We start from the raw sequence: 21,231 nt of genomic DNA on the forward strand, positions 1-21,231 counted from the left end.
TGGTGAAGGAGCAGAGGGGAGAGCAAGAGAACCCTCCGCTCTTTCGGCTCCGCGGGCCGGATAGAACAGCCGAACGGGCCGGATCCGGCCCGCGGGCCGTAGTTTGCCCACGGCTGCCCTAGACCCTGCATTACCAACAGCTGCACCCCTCAATGATACTAGTCCATTCACCCCACTTGCTAACCACCAATTTCTGTTTCCAGCCCCCTTCTTCTAGTGCCTAAATTCGAACAATCCCTCGACCTACAATCAACTGTTTCTGTATCCTTTCAGTGCCACTCCCTTCCCTGTCTTCCCTTCCCTCTTCACCTAGCTTAAATTCCATGGCAACCAACAGAATTCTTCCCTTGCATCCATCCTCAACTCTTTGGTTCTGCTTTTACTTCACTGTACTCAGGACAACTCATCTATCTGTACATGAATACCATATAATCTTGATAACTCTATAGTAAGTAATGAAATAAAGTAGCAGTAGAAATCCTCCAACATTGCTCTTCTTTTTCAAAGTTATTTTAGCTCTTCTAGGTTCATTGTAACTCCATATCTGTTTTTACAATCTGCCTATAAATCTCTTCACCAAAATTGGCTGGTGCTGTGATTGGGATTGTATTGAATCAACAAATCAAGCTCAGGAGAACTGGCATCTTAATAGCATGTATTCCGACCCAGGAACACAGTGTAACCCTCCAGTTATTAATGCCCTCTTTAATCTCGCTCAGCAATGCCAGTGCAAAGGTTTTGCACATTTCAGTTGTTAAATTTAACCCTTAGTATTCCTTTTTTTAAAATAAAACTTTGTATTTTACTTGTAGTACATATAAAATTTACCATTTTAACCATTTTAAGTGTAATGGGTTAAGTACATTCAAACCGTTGTGCAATCATCACCACTATTTCTAGGATTTATTCATCACTGCAAACAGAAACTCTGTACCTATTAAACAATAACTGCCCATTCCCCCTAGTCCCTGGTAACCACTACTTAACTTCCTGTATCTGAATTTGCCTACTCTAGGTACCTCATATAGCTAACATCATACTGTATTTATCCTTTTGTGTTTTGCTTCTGTCACTTGGCATACTGTTTTCAAGATCTGTCCGTGCTGTAGCATGTATCAGAAATTCATTCTTTTTAAAGGAATGAATGTTATTCCATTATAAGCATATATTTTATTTTGTCTATCCAACCATCTGCTGATGGACATTTGGGTTGTTTCCAACTATTTCATATTTTTGTTGCATTGTAAATGGTATTTTTTAAATGGTGAATTCCAATTGTTCATTGTTTGTATAAAAAAAACAGACTCTTAAAAAAATAGACTCTTAATTGCTCTTACAAACCTGCTCCACCCATGTTCTCTCCATCTCACATGATGGCAAATATGTCCTTTCCTCTCCTCGGGGCAAGCCCTGTGAAACTTCCTTGATTACCTTCACAGAGCATGTCCAATCAGTGAGCGAATCTAGTTAGCTCTACCTTTAAAATACACCCCAAATTCAATCACTTCCTTCTGCCTTCCTGGCCCCAGCCACAGACCTCTCTCATCTGGGTTATATTCCTAGCTGGTCCTTTCTGCCCGTACCTCTGCCCCATGTCATCTTTTCTCAACAAAGTACCTCGAGGGCCATGTTAAAACATAAGTCAAATTATTTCACTTCTCTACTCCAAAGTATTTGATTGCTCAGCATTTCCTCCCAATTTAAATCAGAAGCTTTTACAGTGTCTTACATGGCCCTATACCATTTGGTCTTGTTACCCTCTGGTCCTATGTTCTGTTTCTCCTCCCCTCATGTGCTCCACTCCAGACACAGTGGCTTCCTTGCTGTTTCTCCAACACATCAGACATGCTCCCACCTGGCACTTGCCTCTGCCTGGAATGCTTTACCTTCATATATGCATGTTGCTCCCTCTCTTCCTTCCTTCAACTTTTCTATTTTTTTAAAATCTTTTTTTGATATTTTTCCATTGATTTTTAGGGAAAGTGGAAGAGAGAGGGAAAGATGAGAGAAACATCAATATGAAAAGAAACACATCAATTGGTTGCCTCCTGCACGAGCCCTGACCAGGGCCTGAGCCGAGGAGGAGCCTGCAACCAAGGGACCTGCCCTCAACCGGAATCGAACCTGGGACCCTTTGGTCCACAGGTCGATGGTCTACCCACTGAACCAAACTGGCTAGGGCCTTCCTTAAACTTTTTTTAAAAAAAATATATTTTATTGATTATTTTACAGAGAGGAAGGGAGAGGGATAGAGAGCCAGAAACATCGATGAGAGAGAAACATCGATCAGCTGCCTCCTGCACACTCCCTACTGGGCATGTGCCCGCAACCAAGGCACATGCCCCTGACCGGAATCGAACCCAAGACCCTCCAGTCCACAGGCCGATGCTCTATCCACTGAGCCAAACCGGTCAGGGCCTTCCTTAAACTTTTTACTCAAATATCACCTTCTCTATAACTGACTAACCTATTTAAATTTGCAACTTCGGCCCCATTCTGGCATTCCTTATCTCCTTTATACTGCTCTATGTTTTTCCTTACATTTTTATATAAACCTTTTACTGTGGAATAACTTTAGATTTACAGAAAAGTTGAGGAGATCATGCAGATGGTTACTCTCATCCTATTTCCCCTAATGTTAACATGTTGCACCATCAGGGTAGATTTGTCAAAACAAAGAAATCCTCATTCCTACATTACTGTTAACTAAACTCCAGACTTCATTTGGATTCACCATTTTCCCACCAATGTCCTTTTTTTTCTGTTCTAGAATCCAATTCAGGATACTGAATTGTGTTTGATGGTCATGCCTCCTTAAACTCCATTCTGGACTATGACACGTTTCTCAGTCTTTCTCTGTTTCTCAAGACCATAACAGTCTGGGGGCTACTGGCCAGGTACTTTGTAGAATGTCCATCGGTTTGGGATATCTGACGTTATCCTCATGACTAGGCTGGGGCTATAAGTTTGGGGAAGAAGACCACCAAGATGAAGTACTTTTCTCATCACATCATACTGATATATATGCCATCGACATAAATTATCACTAGTGATGTTAACCCTGCTCACTTGGCCAAGGTGGTGGCTGCCAGTTTTGTCCATTATAACGTTACTAATTCCTTCTTTTCTGTACTCTAATCTTTGTAGGTTAGTAACTAAGTTCAGCCCATAGTTAAGAGGGGTAAGGGTCTTTATCATGTTTTAACAGACCATATTTTCCACATTTGTAGGTAAGCTCTAAGAGGGCATGAATATTTTTCTATTTTAGTTACTGATGTGGCTCCAATTATCTAGAATAGTGCCGAGCATGGAACAAATACTCAATATTTGTTGGATGGCAGAACACAGAAAAGGAGGCTGCCTTGTAATCTGTTCCGGCCACAGAGTCCTGCAGCATCAATTATTCATCTCCCCACCTGAAAAGTATGTGCTCAGAGAAAAAAACACGTATGTCATTTACTCAGTGATATCACTTACATGTGGAGTTACCTTTCTCAGTGGCAGCTGCTGTTTCATTAGGGAAACCATCTTAAAGACTGAAATCACAATGCTAAAATTTGAGGCATTAGCAACAGAATTACATAGAGAATACATGTAAAGTGCTCAGAGTAGTGGCTATAAATAACAGGAACTCAAGACATGTTCGTTTCTTTTATATCCTTACTCTACATTCAGGTGAGAGATTTGGGGGAGGTACAGAGGATTTTACCCGGAACCTCAAAAATATACTCATCCTACCTACTAACAATCTGAAATTATTTTCAAAACCAGGCAGAATATAAAATTTTAACACTCCATACCTCAAATTTGGTTAGTGTTAATTTCTTGATCTCTTCCTAAAATCTCGTAATTACTCTGAGAATAAAGTGTGTCTCAAGGAAGAACATAGGCTTAAGAAACTATCCTGAAATTTTAAGGAGAAAAAGTTCTCCACGTTCACAACTCTAAAAATTTGCTCAGCAGCTAAATCCTTTTGGAGCAGTTAGTTGAGATGCTAAGTAAACTATGCATTACATTTTAAAACTCCCACCCAATGATTAAAATAAAAATGTACACATATTTCTTTTTTCTTTTATCTGAGTACTTATTTTTTATTGTCTAAAGTTTTACATGTCCCCTTTTCCCCGATTAACCCCCCCCCAAAGTAGACTCTACGTCCCTAGTTCCAATAACAAATTCAGTTTCCCACTAGTGAAAGCACTGCTCTGCTTGTTTTTAAAATGTAGTGAGTTAAACCGATTCTGTACGTTGATTGCTTAATATAATCTCTCTTCAAAAGCAGAGCGGCCGTACAGTACCCTCCTTAAACAGAGCTCGCATAAACACTGCCCAGACATTTTCATCTTTATCAGTGTAGCTGCTCTAATGTAGCTAATTTTACCGAGCGCTGTTTTCCTGAAGAACAGTATCAGGGCTAGGAGTTATATTTTCAAGTCATTAAAATTCCGGCAGTCTCATTTCATTTAGGACACCTTAATTTTTCTCAGGTCATGAATCAGTGAACATCTGACATTCACAGAGCTAAGGAAAAGCATCTTAGATTCCTTTTTTGGAAACAGGTCTGAAAAAAAACAGATTGAGAAACACGGCCAGGAAAATCCTTCCCAGCTGCTATGGAACAGAACCTTTCATTCAAAGACAAACTAATTTATTAAGATCTCCAGGTACACATGGAGAAGAAAAGGCTCCCAAGTGGACTAGGAACGGCAAACTGTCTTCTGTAACTCAGGAGAGCAAAAACCTTACGCAAATCTCACAAAAGAAGGGAAAGCTAAGGTGATCGATCCCTGTTTATTATTGCTTAGGATTTGTCCTGGTGTGGCCCTGAAGAGGAAACCAGTATCAGTGGCTGAAAGTTACATTGTAAAGAACTTCCTCAGAGTGAAACTGCTCCAAAATTGAACAGCCTGCACCTCACATGTTATCCATGACAGTGTTCAAACAGAAACTGGGTGTCCGAACCAGGAGAAGGGCTCAACCGTGAATGAGAACAAGTTGATAAGAAGGTCCCTATCTTAGGTAATGTCATGTCAGTGACTTCCTGTCTACACCAGAAAGTAGATAAGAAAATTCTTGGCACCTTTTTAATACACAAGTGAGGTAATTCTATTCTGAAGACTGAGAGCAAATGCTATCTATTTTGAAACTATCAGGAGTGTTCATGGGTGGCTCTTCCTCTCCTCCAATTTTTCAATTGTCTGCCTATTAGACTTTGGGTATCTCAGACATGCAATTCGTGCTTCCTACTATTTTTCTTCCAGCAGCAAGAGCCTGGCTTTGTATAACACCAGTTAATCAAGACATAACATTTTTATTGAAATGCATGCACTGGTTTGAATTCAGCACAGTATTTAGTGTATGGCTGGAGAATAAACATTAAGTAGTCGAAATGTTTATTGCTTAATAAACCAAGAATAATGCTTCTTTAATGAGAGCTGAAATAACAGTTGCAATAAAGTTCCTCACATGACAAGCCCAAAATAACCTCCACATGCAAGTAAACAAGTAATCTAACAAAGTTTTGAAAGGATGTAAAAAATGTTAAATGACTAAGGAGCAAAAGTAAGTACAGGGGCTTTCTCTTGCAAATAAAAGATTTTTATGATGACATCAACAATCTGAAAAATATCGTAGAGTGATGTCTGTCTTACTGTAACTGCACTCCACATAACATGGTAAGAATTTTATTTACAACTCAGGTAGTTTTCTGGACGCTCCTTGGTCCCAGAAGAAACCATTCCTGTAGCTTTTCCTCACTGTAAAGTTACCTCTCCCAAAAGGTTTGTGTTACCTTCAGAAGTATCAGTAACACATGCTTACTCATGTAATTTACATATTTGTTCAACATGTGTCCAATTTTCCATGTCTCTTTACTTTTTTTTAACTTTATTATTGTTTTTATATTTTTTCAATTACAGTTGACATTCAGTATGATTTTATATTAGTTTCAGGTATAGTGATTAGACAATTATATAATTTACGGAGTGATTCCCCTCATGATTCTAGTACCCACCTGGCACCATGCATAGTTATTAGACTATTACTGATTATAATCCCTATGCTGTACTTTACACCTCTGTGACTATTTTGTAACCACTAATTTTCTATATCTCCTTATAGCAGTTCACATTGGAGTGTCATAGATTATAAGCTCCCAGTAACAGAAATATCTCATCAAAAAGAGCTGAGTGACAGACAGCTGTTCAATACAGACTTCTGGATGATGCCTACATTAGTTGGCAAATAAAATAACTCATTAGCTTTCTTATTCTCTAGTTCAAGTGATGGTTTATATATGTAGCACAGAGTCAAAACATGGCACAGGGAAATGTTTAAAATCCCATAAGTGGAAATGGCATGCCACTCTAAGGGGTACAAAAGCAAGCGCATTTATAAAAATCAAACATCAGGTAAAGCAAGATGTTCTGTTACTACATAGCTGCACGCAAGTCACAACCAGTGATACAGTGAGGACGGCCGTGTTCTAGCCTTTTCACGGCTCCACAAAGTAAATGAAGGAAATGTGGGTACTGAAATACAGGACAGCTTTCCTGAACAAGAATGAAAGGAGAGTCTACAGTGACATGATGCCAAGCAGCAAGGAACAAGTACATTACTGTGAGCCAGGCAAGGCAGGCATTACACATTTACACAAAGAAGGTAAATGTGTAATTCTCTTTATTGTGTTCAGGGACAGGGGAAAACATTACAACAGCATTTCTACAACTGAAGCAAATGCAAATAATTTATTAATAAAAAGCCAGCGACAGAACTACAAAGAAAAGAGGGTCTCTCTCCTATGAACTAACAAAGTAGTAACAACATTAACTAGGTTTTTATGAAGCACTAAATGCTGTCATGTTGATAGCTTTTATTTCTCATTCTTTCCTAGTTTTGTGTCAATATTAAGATTGTGTTTTCTATTTCACAGGTATATTCCCCTTTTATATAAAAAGTTACTGGTAGCTCCTGTTCTTATAATCAGTTTTTGACATTTTTGAGCTCTCTTTATAAATATTTACAATGTGGGACAGTTTTGAAATTTAAACTTATATGGCTTTCAACATTTCCACAACAGTCAGATATGGAAGGAAAAAATGTTTTTTAAATAAAGGAAGTGGTGCCTTGCAAAAAGCAAGGCAAATGCTGAAAAAGCCTCATATTTTATCTCTTGAGGATTGAACTTCCTTTCAATTCTTTTGGGAAAATGAAAAGCAATTGTGTTTCGTTCACATCTCATACTTAAATCTGGTTTTCTACTATCAGTTGAATATCAAATCCCAAGTTAATGCAAATGCTTGCAGGTTTCCATCTCTCAGATGGAAAAAAAAATACCATGTACAGACAGGTCTGGTTCTACATGTCATCAAATGTACAGCACGGGTAAAATGAACGGTTCCGATGAACCGCTCTAAAGCCCCCGCTGTGAGGCTGATGAATACTTGTTGTGTGGGACTGTTCTCTGGGCCAGCAGTCACTGGAAGGGGACACTGATCCACAATGGCCTTCTTTGCCCTCTCCACTCCTTGCTTCAATTTCAGCCTCAGCAATTTGGTTTGAACTCAGCTCAACTGAAATTTTCCAAAAAGATACAATAATGGTTTCTTCTCTTACCTTTGGTATATATTCTTCAGATCATTTTTTCCTGTTGTAGACTTTTTAAAAACAAAAATAAATAGTGCACTATAGGTAAACCTGTAACTAACATAAACAAGCTAAATCACCACTGCAGATCCTGTAGCACTGTTATGGAAAAGTACAGATTAAGCATTTTAGAGGAACATATTGAGACTGAAAAATCAGTAATTTGTGACATACTAAAGAGGTTTATAAAACTCAATTCCCTGGAACAACCTTAGAGAGTGCCACAGATTGTCAGAGCTACACTTTTTAAAATTGTGTTTTTCTAATTATATTTTATAATTAAATATTTTATTTAATTATAAAAGTAAATATATGGGTCACATGGGCTCACATTTGTCAAAACTGAGTGATACATGCATTTCATTGTATGTAAATTTTATCTCAAAAGAAAACAAAACTGCAAACACATACTGAACTGTGGTAATAATAGGCATGCTTTACAGGAACTTAAGGGGAAATGTATTGATGCCTGTAGCTTACTTTGAAATGCCATCAAAGTGGATTGATGAATGGAAGGATACATAGCTGGGTATATATGAGATAAAGCAAATATTGATGTTAATGACAGACCCTGGATGGTAGATACATAGGTGTTCACTATAAAACTTTGTAAACTTTTCTTTATTTTTGAAAATTTTCATAATAAAATGTTGGGGGGGGGTTGACATGAGATCATCACAGAAAAATATGGAAAACAAAAGAAAGTATCAGAAAAAAAAGAGACACCAAGCAGACAACTGGGATCATATTAAAATGTTTTATAACTCGTTAACCAGTTAGCAGTGTATCATATGCATTTTCCTAACTCTTTAAATATTCTTCCAAATGCAATGGAATTCCACTGTACAAATGTAGCATCGTTTTTTCAGCTTTACTGAGGTATAATTGATGAATAAAATTGTAACATATTTAAAATGAACAAAACAATGAGTTTAATATACATATACTGAGTTCATTAGCACACTCTTCACATGAGATGTACCATAATTTAAAAGATATTTTGTTATAGGACACTTGGGTTTCTAATTCTTCACCATTCTACATGTTGGATGAACAACAGCCTGTTATATCCATCCTTTTGCATATCTCTGATTATTTCCTATTTCCTAGGATAAAGTCCCAGAAGTAAAATTTCTGTCTCAAAGGAAATATTTTAAGATTTTTAAAATAGATTTTGCTAAACTCTTCTCTAAAAGTTTACCAAATTACATTTCTAACAGGAGCATATCACTGATTGCAGCAATCCAGATGTATGCACTAAAGCAGAGGAGAGCAATATATACTCACTAGACTAGAGGTCTACAAATAAAGTGAAAATCAATAGTCTTTCTCTATCCTCTCACATAAGCAACATTAAAGAGTTTGGTCTATATTTTCTCCATCTTTTACTAAGTTCATAACATATATTTAATTAAAGAATTACATGTGTGAGCCACGTACACATTATTAAATATTCCATTGTTTCTAAAACTCACTGGCAAAAATGACCAAGTGACATGAAACTGAATCTGTAAAATAAAATCCAGAGCTAATTACCTTTATCTTACCACTTAGAAAACACCTAGGCAGCAAGCCAATACCTACCTCATAAAGTATAACAAATATTTGCATAAGAAATGCATATTTCCTTTCCAATAACTGCCATCCCCTAAGCAAAAATTTTCTGTATCTTACACTCTTGTTGATTCAGTAGGTGTGGGATGCAATATTGCTCTGTAATAATTTACCATATCTCTTTATCACTGATAATCACTGACTAAACCAAGCCCCAAAGCTGAAATAGAATTTGTTTTCTCTACTTACAAGTTATGAGTTACCAGAGGCCTGGTGCACAAAATTCGTGCACTCAGGGGGTGGGGGTCCCTCAGACTGGCTTGCGCCCGCCCTCTCACAGTGCGGGAGCCCTTGGGGGATGTCCGACTGATGGCTCCCCCAGCCCCCAGAGTGGGCCTAAGCCATCAGTCAGACATCCTTAGTGCTGCTGTGGAGGCGGGAGAGGCTCCTGCCACCGCCGCTGCACTTGCCAGCCATGAGCCCAGCTTCTGGCTGAGCTGCACTCCCCCTGTGGGAGCGCACTGACCACCAGGAAGCAGCCCCTGCATTGAGCGTCTGCCCCCTGGTGGTTAGTGCGCATCATAGAGACCGATTGTTCCCCCGTTCAGTCAATTTGCATATTAGCCTTTTATTATATAGGATGCTCCTGTAGTTTACTGTAACCAACTCAATTTCCAAATGACACCACGCAGGTTCAAAGCTTACACCAGAGCAGCACCTGGCAGTTTCCAGCTCCTGCTACACCCCTTGTGCTTTCCTGTGTCATTTTCCTGGCTCTCTCAAAGGTAGCGAAAAAGGTACTAAGCATGGGTTGGGGGAGGAGGGAATGTGTTGCAATTATTGTTTTCCTATCAACATCTGTTTCGTGTCTCATGAAGTCTCACATCCAACAATCACATAAAGATAGTATGTTCGTTGTACTGAAGTTGCATGACCTAATGTATAAAAATATTAGCACACTTCTATACTTCTTTGACTAAAATGTGATGGAACTGGTTTATTTTCTACCCTTAACCTGGTCAACTAGAGGTTTCAGAGTTGAAAAGAACAACAACAAAAAAAATAGGGAATCTGATCTCCTGGATTTCACTTGTCCCTCTGGGGAGGCTCCACACATTTCTCAAAGCTCTATTTCCCACGATAAAAAGGGTGCATGACAATGCTTCCTATAAAGACTTCACTAGATTAAAAAAGCTAGGTTCAGTCCAGAGTAAGGAATGGTCTTATTACCTGGCTACTATTTAAAACTGTGCTGATCAAGAAATGAGGAGGAGGAAACTTGTTCCGCATAGTACCCTTCTGTTTCGCGTACTTGGTTCTAAAAGCTTTCACGTCTAAGCTTCCCACAGCCTCCAGATACCCCATGGCAGAGGTGAGCCCTCTGACCCCGCTCCAGCAACTGGAAACACTGCTGGTGATCACAGTCACACAGCAGGGCTGGGGGAAGGCCGCCCAGTGCTGCCTTTTGGGTTTCCTTCCTTCAACAGTTGCTACGGTTGCACTGACAGCAATTAATGAAAAAAACAAAAAACAAAAAAAACCCATTCAGGGAGATTAAAGGATATTTATGGAAAAGTTCACTTTTAAAGATACTGAAGAGAATAATAGCTAGCCAAAACAGGGCTAGTAGAAATATAAATAGGAAAATAGAAATGACCAAGACAAGCTCCCGAGGGTAGCTACTAGAAATTATCAATGGCACTGAGCCCCTGCAGGTCAGCTCCACATCAGCCCCACTCTTCAAGGCACCACGCTGAATTTGGGGGACACGGTACCACGTTCCTGAGAAAGATGAAGGGCCCATGAGCTTTGAGCCTGACTAGGACCAGCACGTATCCCAGACTCTGAAAGCCGTTTCTGGTTTTATAAGCAGCGCAGCTCTGTCGGGCACCTGTTAATTCTTTATTAAACAAGGTCCGTCACTTTTGGCCTCAAGCAGAGGTGAAATCCAAAAAGCTGGCATTGCTTATACTTCAGTAGGAAGTGCTTTTTGGTTTTGAAAAGACAACTCTGGATGAGCACAAATTCACGGACAGAAAATGGAAGGGGGACGAAAACTGGACACACTACTCTTTACTGACCCCTCTTGGCTGATGAGGGAAAAGAAAAGGTCTGAAATCTTACCTCCTCTCCAGGAGAGTTCAGAGAACATTCGGTCTATTTCATGCCATGGAAAGAAATCCTCTCAGTTCAGATGAGCCTAGTAGAAATCAACCCTAAAGCACACGCGGCAACACTTTCTATTTATGGGGCTCCCGGAATGGAGGTTGGGAAACGGCCTTGCTAGGTCCCTGGCAGCCTGTGACCTCTGCCTCGAGCTTGAAAAACTTACATAAGCGCCAGTGTGACCACTTATGAGAGCAGGAAAGGACCTTACCTCTTTCTCTATTTTGAGTAGCTTCTTCACAGCCACCTCCTTGTCCTGTGATATCCATTTGGCTCGATAAACACTCCCGAAACTTCCTCCGCCGCAGTTTTCAAAAAACTGCAAGTCATCAAATTTAATTTGCACAAAGGAGGTACCGAGAGACGACATCGCATAATGACAAAGTATTATACTTCCACAGACTCTGCAGAGAGAAAGAGAAAGAAAAGTTGGATTACAAGTCTATCAGAATGAATCCTCTGAATCCCACTTCAGGTCACGTACAATAAGTCCCGTGAAACTTCCAGAAAGAACCTTGATGACTCAGGAGAAGGAAAACCAGGACTATAAACAAATCAAAAGGAGAACGCTTACCCTGGCAGCCCGTGCAAAATTCAGCAGCAACTTGCCCAGACTCTGCCACACAGCTGTCCGCAGAGAAATGGCTCAGATTTCCCCCCTGACAAAACGTGTAGCCGCACTTCCTGCACATCCCCGAGCTCTGCCTAAAGGCTACTGTGTCACCAGGTCTCCTATCAGGAAGCCGGGGCGGCCGGGAAGCGTGCCTTCCGCAGCGAGCTGGCCTAGCTCCCCTGGCATGTGAGGCACGCCATCTCTCCACGCTGTGCTCACTTCACGCAAAATACACATAACCTAAGCCACTGAGCATCCTGGCGCGAGGGGAGCCAAACGCTGCGCACTGAACGCAGTCAGGGTTTGGGGTCCGAAAGCAAAAGCGTTCAGGTTAGGGATGACAGGGAAGCTGGCCAAGTGTTTTTCCAAGTGGCTCCCTGGACTGTACACTGTAGCAGAAACTTAATTAAAGAGGAGAAAACTTGCCCTGATTACAGTATATTAAGTCATCCAACGACCTCTGCCAAGAATGTTGAACAAAAATATTATGCTTGTTTCCAGAGGAACGGATGTCCCCTCCCCGAGATTACTTGAGTGACATTTTCTGCAGCCTCAGGTGTTTTTACGACGCACCAGGTAAGTGTTCACCCTCCGCACCCCAGGCCAAACCACAGATTAGCAGGAAACACAAAACAAAAACATACAAACAAGAAAGCAGAACACTGTAATTCTGAACGTGCATAAAAAGCAGGTGGGTGAGAAAGCTTGTGCACATACGCTGGCCAACACTGTAAACCAGAATCTTACAATGAGGGAGCAAAAAGGCAACACGTGGACAGGACACTCTACAAAACAACTGGCCTGGCCTCCTCCTAACTGTCAATGTCATGAAAGATTCTTTTTTTTTAAGCAGGGAAACTTCTAGAATAAGGAGGACTTAAAGAAACATAATGACTAAATGCACTGCGTGATCACTGGATTTGGGACCAAAACTATCTATAGAAAGTATCACTGGGGTTTTAGGAAAATCTGAATCTGTACTATATATTAGATAATATTAAATTATCTATGGCAAATAACGGTATTTTTGTTTAGTTTGAGGATGTCCTTGTTGGGAGATATGCTGGTAGACATATTAAAGCATGCTACCTACAGCTTAATTTAAAATTATTCAACTCCCCCTCCCTCAAAAAAATGGGTATAGAGAGAGGGGAAGCAAACGTAGCAAAATGTTAAGAACTAGCAAATCTAGATGAAAGTGCATGGGCGTTTTACTACTCTGGTCATCTTTCTGTGGCAGTTGATTATTTTCAAAATAAAAAGGTGGAGGGGGCAGTTTCTATCTACTCAAATTGACAGCATTTCTTTATAAACAGCTTGCAGCTTTGCCGAGTGATGTAAGCAGGCGGCTCAGAGATCTTACTGACTAGCAATCCCATTTTAGGAGAGCAGTCACTGAAGAATGGTGATTTCTTATGTGAAGTCAAGCTCTGCTCTACTTTGGGGAGAAGGTAAGAGGGGAGACTGCTTATCCTCTAACGTTGAACAGGTAACTTAGCAAATATGTAAAAATAGAGGCAGAAAATACCGAGCACCCAGGGGCAGTCCACACACATATCTGAGCCAATAACTTATCTTACTAACTTTCGCTTCAATTCATATTTGGTTAATCAGACAAAAGAAAAAAGTGTGGGTAAAATTTAGGAATGTGGCAAAGATAGGTACACGGAATACGTAAGCTAAATAGTTTGTTCAACAGAATGCGAAACACCATTGCAAGATTCCCTCAGTGTTACAGACGCTAGGCCTATATTTTTATTGATCATTTTTATAAAAATACAAAAAAGAAAACAGAACTACAAAGCTTACAATAAAATTAGAACTGCTGTGCCCACCCCTTTCCTCACTGGATTTTCTCTCCAGAGGGAACTAATTTCAACTCCTTTAGCATTTTCTTCTGGTATTTACCTCTGTACGTATTTCTTAAAAAAAAAATGTGTTTCTATTGCAATTTCTTGGTTGTTCCATTTTAGATATTATCTATTAATTTCTGTCAGTGGAAGATAAGGCTTTAGTCCTCATATACTACCCTTAATCTCTTTGCACACAATATGCCACACTTGCCTAATCCTCCCAGCTTTCAACTACACGGTAACATTTAGTCTAGTAGTGACTAGACCAGGGGTGGGCAAACTTTTTGACTCGAGGGCCACAACGGGTTCTTAAACTGGACCGGAGGGCCGGAACAAAAGCATAGATGCAGTGTTTGTGTGAACTAATATAAATTCAAAGTAAACATCATTACATACAAGGGTACGGTCTTTTTTTTTTTTAGTTTTATTCATTTCAAACGGGCCGGATCCGGCCCGCGGGCCGTAGTTTGCCCACCCCTGGACTAGACTCTAGTCAATATTCAGGGTTTACAGTAGTCTGACAAAGTAAATATTATTCCCAGGAGTGCTATGTAGAATTGAATAACTTTTCCTTTCTTGGATAACTTTTTGATTCTCCTAGAGTTATTAGTTGCTTTGTTGTTGTTTGCTTAGCTTCTTATATACCTAACACTTATTAACCTCATCAAATTCTTCCAAGAACTGCAAAATTACTCTCAATAAAGTAAAAACATCAGGTAATTTTTTTAATTCTGTACTTTCCTTGGAGACATTCCTCCTTACCCTTCACCCTGATTCACCCTGGCTAGAATGGTTGCTCTGGAGGCCTGACTTGAACTGTAACTTCCCTTCCCTTTACCATCATCCTAAGAATTTCCTTCACATTTTCCTCTGTGAACACCTGTTCTTGTTTCTCCTGGCTTTTCTTTCTCGGTTTACTTTCTCGGTTGACAGCGCACATCTCCCGTTAGCTACCTGAATAGAGTACCCTATGTAATTTTTTTTGAGAATCAGTGTGTCTCAAAATGTCTTGATTGGAGGCCCAGCTGGGTATGTAATTTCAGGTAGGAAATAATTTCGGAAGCATTACTTCATAGTCTAGTTTCTAATGTGGCTGTAGAGCAGTCTGATGCTGCTCTGGTTACTAATCCTTTTTACATATCTTTTCCTTTCTGAAAGCTTTTAGGATCTTGTATTCATCCCTGGAATCCTGAAATTAATAGCATACGCTTAGGACTGAGTCTTTTGCAGTCATTGACAGGGCACTGAGTGAACGCTGTCTGTACGTCATGTCTTTTAACTCTGGGACATTGTCTTGTGCTCTTCCTTTACCGCCGACAGCCACATTTACTCCTTGTCTTCTCGTTCCCCACATACACACGAGGAGCCACATGCAGTTCCAATCAGGCTGCTCTCTCCTATCTCCATACCTTTGCACAGGCTTGTGTCTTTAAATATTAAAAAACTCGTTTTTCTAAAACAAACTCTTGTCCACAACCACCTCCTTTGACCCTCATGAACAGAGTTAAATTTTCCTTCTTCTGTGTCATAACTCCTTTCTTTATTCATTCATCTTTCCCACTTAGTTCCCACCAGGCTGTAAGCTGCCCAAAGGCAAAAGCCATTTCTATTTACTGCTGGATCTTCAGCACCAAGTACACAGCCAGGCACATTGTCACTTCTCCATTCAAAAATATTTGTTGCATGAACAAATACATAAATAAACAGTTTCTGGCTATTCTTCGATTATGCCTTTTGCAACTGAAAAGATTCCAACCGGACTAAGTACAATCTAAAACCTCACAAGTTCTTCTCCCATCCACCCTGGAGGATTCTAAGCAAATCCTGATTTGGAAAGAGCTGCCTAGCCTCTTGGGAGGCTGAAGAGCGTATGTTTGGGACCTCCAGAATTGAATGTCTCTGAGTCCAAAGGAGAAGTTGGAAAAGAGGGAGAGAGGAAGGGAAATCCTTTTAAAAAATAAACAGAGATCTGAACCAAAGGTGAGAGCAGTATGATTAATTCTACACCCTCCGGTGCAGAGCAAGCAGGCCCAGGGAAGCTGGATGCACTCTGGTAAATCAGGCACACTGTAAACTGGCCTAAGGGTGTCAGAGGAAGGCGGGTCTTTGAGCAGCACAGATCTCCACAATCTTTACCCCCTGAGATGAGGCAACTAGTCATGTTCTTCTCAGAATCACTATTACTCACTTTGTGATACATCCCGCCATTTGGAAACCAGCTATGTATTAAGGAACTATGTAATTATGTGAATGTTTTATTGAGACCATACAAAATTAAGTCCCATCTGATTAACAAAGAGACTAACAATTCTGGAGGGGACGGGTACAGGTTTTCACTCCCATGAGCTGGGCAAAGCATCATGGACTTACCTGTGAAGCCCAACTGAGATTCCCACTGCCATCTATGTGAGTGTCAGACCATATATATTTGTTTTCCCCTTTGAACTTTCTCTCCTTTAATTTTAAAAATCATTATTCTAAGAGGATCAACTTATGACCAGAAGAATGAAAAACCTGAGCTGCTGATTAATCATACAGCATCTTGGGGAAGACTGCTACCTAATCAAATTGTGTTCTTATTTTTCCGATGTATTCTCCAGGGAATACGCCAGAATTTAATAAGTGTCATCTATGTAAATGTATTTACACAGTATACCCAGTCCTATGATGTTTTCATCCCACCATGTTAAAATAATTGCTTTTACACACAAAAGGCAACTTTTCTCCATGCAACAATTCCCAGTCCTAATTTTGTAGCATTCTAACTTTTTTTCATAAATGCTCAAAACTGCTTTAAATATTAATAAGTATCTACCACACAGCACTGAAGGGTGAGTTAGAGCAGGGATATCACCAAAATTAAAGCCTAATAGGGTGTCACAACTCTGAAAACGGTGAAAATCACTAACTTGGTGGTTAACCCCATCATTTGAGTACTGTAGTAAGACAATATTTTTTTAATTTTTAAAGATTTTCTTAAATTAAAATTTTAAAAAATTTAACCATTAATTACTGAAAGCACACACCCACCACACCATTGGCTACTATCAAACGTGAAACCATATTAAGGTAGAAACCCTTAAAGGGAGGATTCAGCACCATTGGCTATTATCAAACGTAAAACCATATTAAGGTAGAAACCCTTAAAGGGAGGGTTATTTTACCTTTTAGTTTTTAGCCTTTAATCCAAAAACATGGACTTCTGCCCTGAATTCAAAACAACAAAAACAAAACAGAAAGATGCCGCCTAAGTGCTAACATGGCAGCAACAAGGTTTAGAATTCAGTAGATGTGAGTTTGAACTCTGTACCTCTCAGTAAGCTTTAACAACCACTTTTTCTCGGATCATGGCATTTCCAGAACCAATAAGTAAAAAAAATTATAAATCTTTTCCATTCTGTTATTGAATGCCTCAAACTGATCGCCCAAAAGTTATCCAGTCTGCCTAGTAGGATTCGATTTCTTGGATAAATCTTCCAGATGGAAGAGCAAGCCTGCCCTCACCAGCTGGCAGACCTTGGACAGGCACGGTGCCTCTCGGACCTCGGCTTTCCACTGGCAATAGCACCGCCCACTCTGTACAGTTGCTGGGAAGAGGGAGATGCTGTGAAAGGACCTTGCACAGAGTCCCACACATGCTCAGTAAATGGAAATGATGACTGTCTAATTATTTTAATAAGTCTTGATATCACACGTGGCCATCTACTTCTTTAGCCTTTGTAGTCAGGTATGCTTTCCTCAACAGTTTTCCTCTCTCATCTTCAGAGCTGCTTTATATTATAACTCCATTAGTTTTGCTGAGCAATTATTAGTAGATGAATGTACTAATGATCCCTAAATCCTTTTTATCTGTGGTTCTTTGTGTATTTTTCTCTTTCCTCTGTTTGCCGCTTTTAACGTTTGGCCGTTTTTGCCACATCTATCTTATTAGTAAGTAATTATAATTTTCATTAAAATTTTTTTTCATAAGGAGAATATTTAAGTTATTAAAAGTCAATACTTTTTTTTTTTTTAAGATACTAGAGTTTCTAGCGCCTGTTCATTCAATTATAGCACTGGCTTTGGTAGGGATCTAGAATGCACCTGCTTTCAGTAGTGGCCACTCTTTTCTTTCAGATCTTATCTACTGCATATCACAGGGACCCAGGAAACGGCAACCAGCTTCATTAAGTACCTACAAAGCACAATGTCAAAAAATTAAATGCACTTTATAAAAGGATCAACTTTACTAGGAAATAGGTCTTTGGACTTTTTCCTGAAGTTTTCTATCTTTTAGGTTTAGGGCCTATTTCTGAATTCAGATCCTTCGTATTCTTCTACCCCTAATTTACACTTTCCTTTTTCTCTTCTTCACAAAAGTGACAAGTGTATTTTTAAAGCAATACAGAAAAAACTAATTTTATTATGTCCTGAATATGACAAAAAAGACTTTGGAAACCAGCCCTCGACAAATTCTTTTGCCATGTTTGCTGCCCTAATGCTTAGTATTATTTCAGCCTCCTAAACATAGATTAATGAATAAGCTAATAAAACTGTGCTTTATCATCATGTGTATAAAAGCAACACCACTTGGATAATGGTTCTGCAGTGTTTGTTCTTTTTTCCTAGGAGTCTTAGCTTCCAGAACATGGGGAAGGCTCTGGTCTGGGGTTCATAACACCACAGTTGAAGATGTAAGTATTCTATTCCTGAACAGGACTGCTGTTCTATGGTTCTGGTTTTTTAGTCACTAAAAAAAGTTAAGATCTATACTAGCAAGAGGAGAACAGGTATGTGACTAGTACTAACTAGTACTATGTCTACCACAAATACTCTTTCCTTCCTCCCTGGCTGCCACAGGAGAAAAACAGTATATCTTATATAGAATAGGTCAGGTTCCGTGAAGAGGATCTCTTTTTTAAAATATATTTTTATTGACATCAGAGAGGAAGATAGAGCTAGAAACATCATGATGAGAATCATTGATAAGCTGCCTCCTGCACATCCCACGCTGAGGATTGAGCCTGCAACCTGGGCATGTGCCCTGACTGGGAATCGAACCCTCACCTCCTGGTTCATAGGTTGACGCTCAACCACTGAGCCACGCCGGCCGGGCAGTGAATAGGATCTTCAGTCATAGATATCTCAGGGAATTCCACGTTCAGAATCTTAAAAATACAACAGCTATTGTTTCTTTTCTTTCTTCTATGTTTTACTATATACGTAACATAACTCTCTAGTTAGAGCAAAGGTTAAAATAAAAACGAGTTGGCTAAAAGAAACAGTCTGATTTACACTTTACGGTTTCAATGAATGAAAAACAGGCTTCCATGACACACTTCCTTAAATGTTGACCAGAGGCAGAATATAGGAGGGACAGGCAGGTGAGGGGTAGGTGCACTTGTGCCACAGAAATGCTGCGTGGAAAAGTGTCTGTGCTCAGAGGCCCAACAAGGACACGAGAAATGGGCACAAGGCACGATGTGGGCACGGCAGGGCTGCCTGTGTTCAATGGCTGGAGGCAGGAGGAACAGGAATTCGGAATCTGAATGAAATACAGGAGCACTAACAGGGCACTTTCCTACGGGTTGGCTAGAAGAGGAATTTCTGGGTGTTTGGGGGTAGGGTGGGTGTGAAAGCAGTTGCTGCTCAGTCAGCAGGCCCACACTTCCCTGCTGCTACTCAGCTTTTGTTTCTACCCTTGAACCTGGTTTTCTGTCAAATAGAAAGCATCTGACCATCCTGGCTACTGCTAACAGAGTTATAATTTGTGGACTAATTGCCTAGAATGAATGTTCCCTGAGAAGGGTCAATATGAGGGTTAAAACCCAGTGACCTTGATATAAAATGAAAGGAAATGGGGGTGTTAAAACTAGAGAAGACCAAAGAAAGACCCTAAATTATGCATCACCGATCCAGAGGAAAAGTTATATGTTGAAAAGGTTACAGAAAGAATTGCTGGTTATTAGAGTTGCCTACCAAGAAAAGATGCCCCCCGTTAAGTAGTGAGTTCCCCATCACTGACAGTGTTCAGTGGGAGGTGGGAATGTACAGTAGGAGACTCCCACATCAGCTGCGAGAGCAGGATGAATGGTGTTTTTTTTAAAAAAAAAATATATATATATTTTATTGATTTTACAGAGAAGAAGCGAGAGGGATAGGGAGTTAGAAACATCGAAGCGAGAAACATCGATCAGCTGCCTCCTGCACGCCCCCTACTGGGGATGTGCCCGCAACCAAGGTACATGCCCTTGACCGGAATCGAACCTGGGACCCTTCAGTCCGGAGGCCGGCGCTCTAACCACTGAGCAAACAGTTAGCAGAATGAATGGTTTTTTAAGGCCTACTCCAACCCTCGGAGTAAGCAATGGCTAATTAACCTACTATACAGTATGAGTGGTCTCCCTCCTCTTCTCAGGGATAGTCATGAACCACACTGATTAGCGCCAGTGATGGGAACAATGGAGATGACTGGGTTATCCTCCTACATGTCTCCTCCCAAACTGGCCGGGAAGGTGAGAGCCTCCTGCCAGGTTTCTATCCTACAACCGTCCTCTCCCCGCTCCCCTCCACCCTCAAGGCAAAGAGCTCTTTCTCCTTCAAAGCCACAGAAAAAGGAACTCTTTGGATGATGATCCACCCTATCCTTTTCTTAGCAAAATGGATTTGCATTACCCCAGGCATTGGGCTGAGCTGTGAAGCTTGGTGGCGCAGCACCAATGATCAGAACCGGCCCGCACTCCTCAAATGTGGGTATTCCCACAGGTGGGTGCCCAGCACTGAGCAGATGGTGTATGAATAAACACACATCGACAGCATCGATTTTACTTTACGATCTGGGGGAACAAACATGCTTAGTATCTGTTTGTGTTGTCTTGTACAAGAAAGTCAAACAACACAGAGGAGAATGCAAAAGTCACGTGCATTTTCATGATTAAATACACGATTTTAAAGAAAGTGCTTGCTTCCATTGGGGTATTTACGCCTACAATTACAAATCCTGAAGGAACGCATTCTTCCCCACAGTAGGACACTTTAATGAGAAATATTACTCCATGATCTTTAGACAGCAATTCTTGCCTCCTCTCTTTGGTTTTCCCGGATGGAAGTCCAGGGATAAGTCCAGGAAGAAGGATGTTGGTCCCTGGAGATAAACTGCGCTCAAAATCAGCTATAAAATGATTTTGGTTTTGGTCTCCAGGTCATAACCTTCCCCTCTTCACGCAACCCCCCAAATTCTTCAAGCTTCTCATATAGATATTTACATGCATGAATTTTCCAATTCTCCCCTGAAAGCATTACAAAACTGTATATAAACACAGAGGTGCACAAAGCTGCTTTAGAAACCCTTACACTAGAAGCAGGAGAGTAGCTATGAAAACCATTTGCCCTACAGACACATGTAACCATGATCTGGGAACA

At 40.3% G+C, this 21,231-nt stretch overlaps 1 protein-coding gene across 4 annotated transcripts in view; it reads right to left on the reverse strand.

Annotated features, from left to right (window-relative positions):
• Positions 1-21,231, reverse strand: part of MAP3K20 (mitogen-activated protein kinase kinase kinase 20) — a 138,387-nt gene that overhangs the window by 113,704 nt on the left and 3,452 nt on the right. For 3 of the 4 annotated variants that reach the window (XM_081095637.1, XM_081095638.1, XM_081095640.1), the window contains exon 2: positions 11,576-11,768. In XM_081095637.1, the coding sequence (XP_080951763.1) occupies positions 11,576-11,734 (159 nt within the window). In that variant the 5' untranslated portion in view covers positions 11,735-11,768. Of the gene's footprint in view, positions 1-11,575; positions 11,769-11,938; positions 12,317-21,231 lie in introns of those variants that run through there. The other variant, XM_081095639.1, reaches the window with a different exon arrangement.

This window comes from Myotis nattereri (assembly GCF_964212035.1).
Source record: "Myotis nattereri genome assembly, chromosome: 7".
Classification (NCBI taxonomy): domain Eukaryota; kingdom Metazoa; phylum Chordata; class Mammalia; order Chiroptera; family Vespertilionidae; genus Myotis; species Myotis nattereri.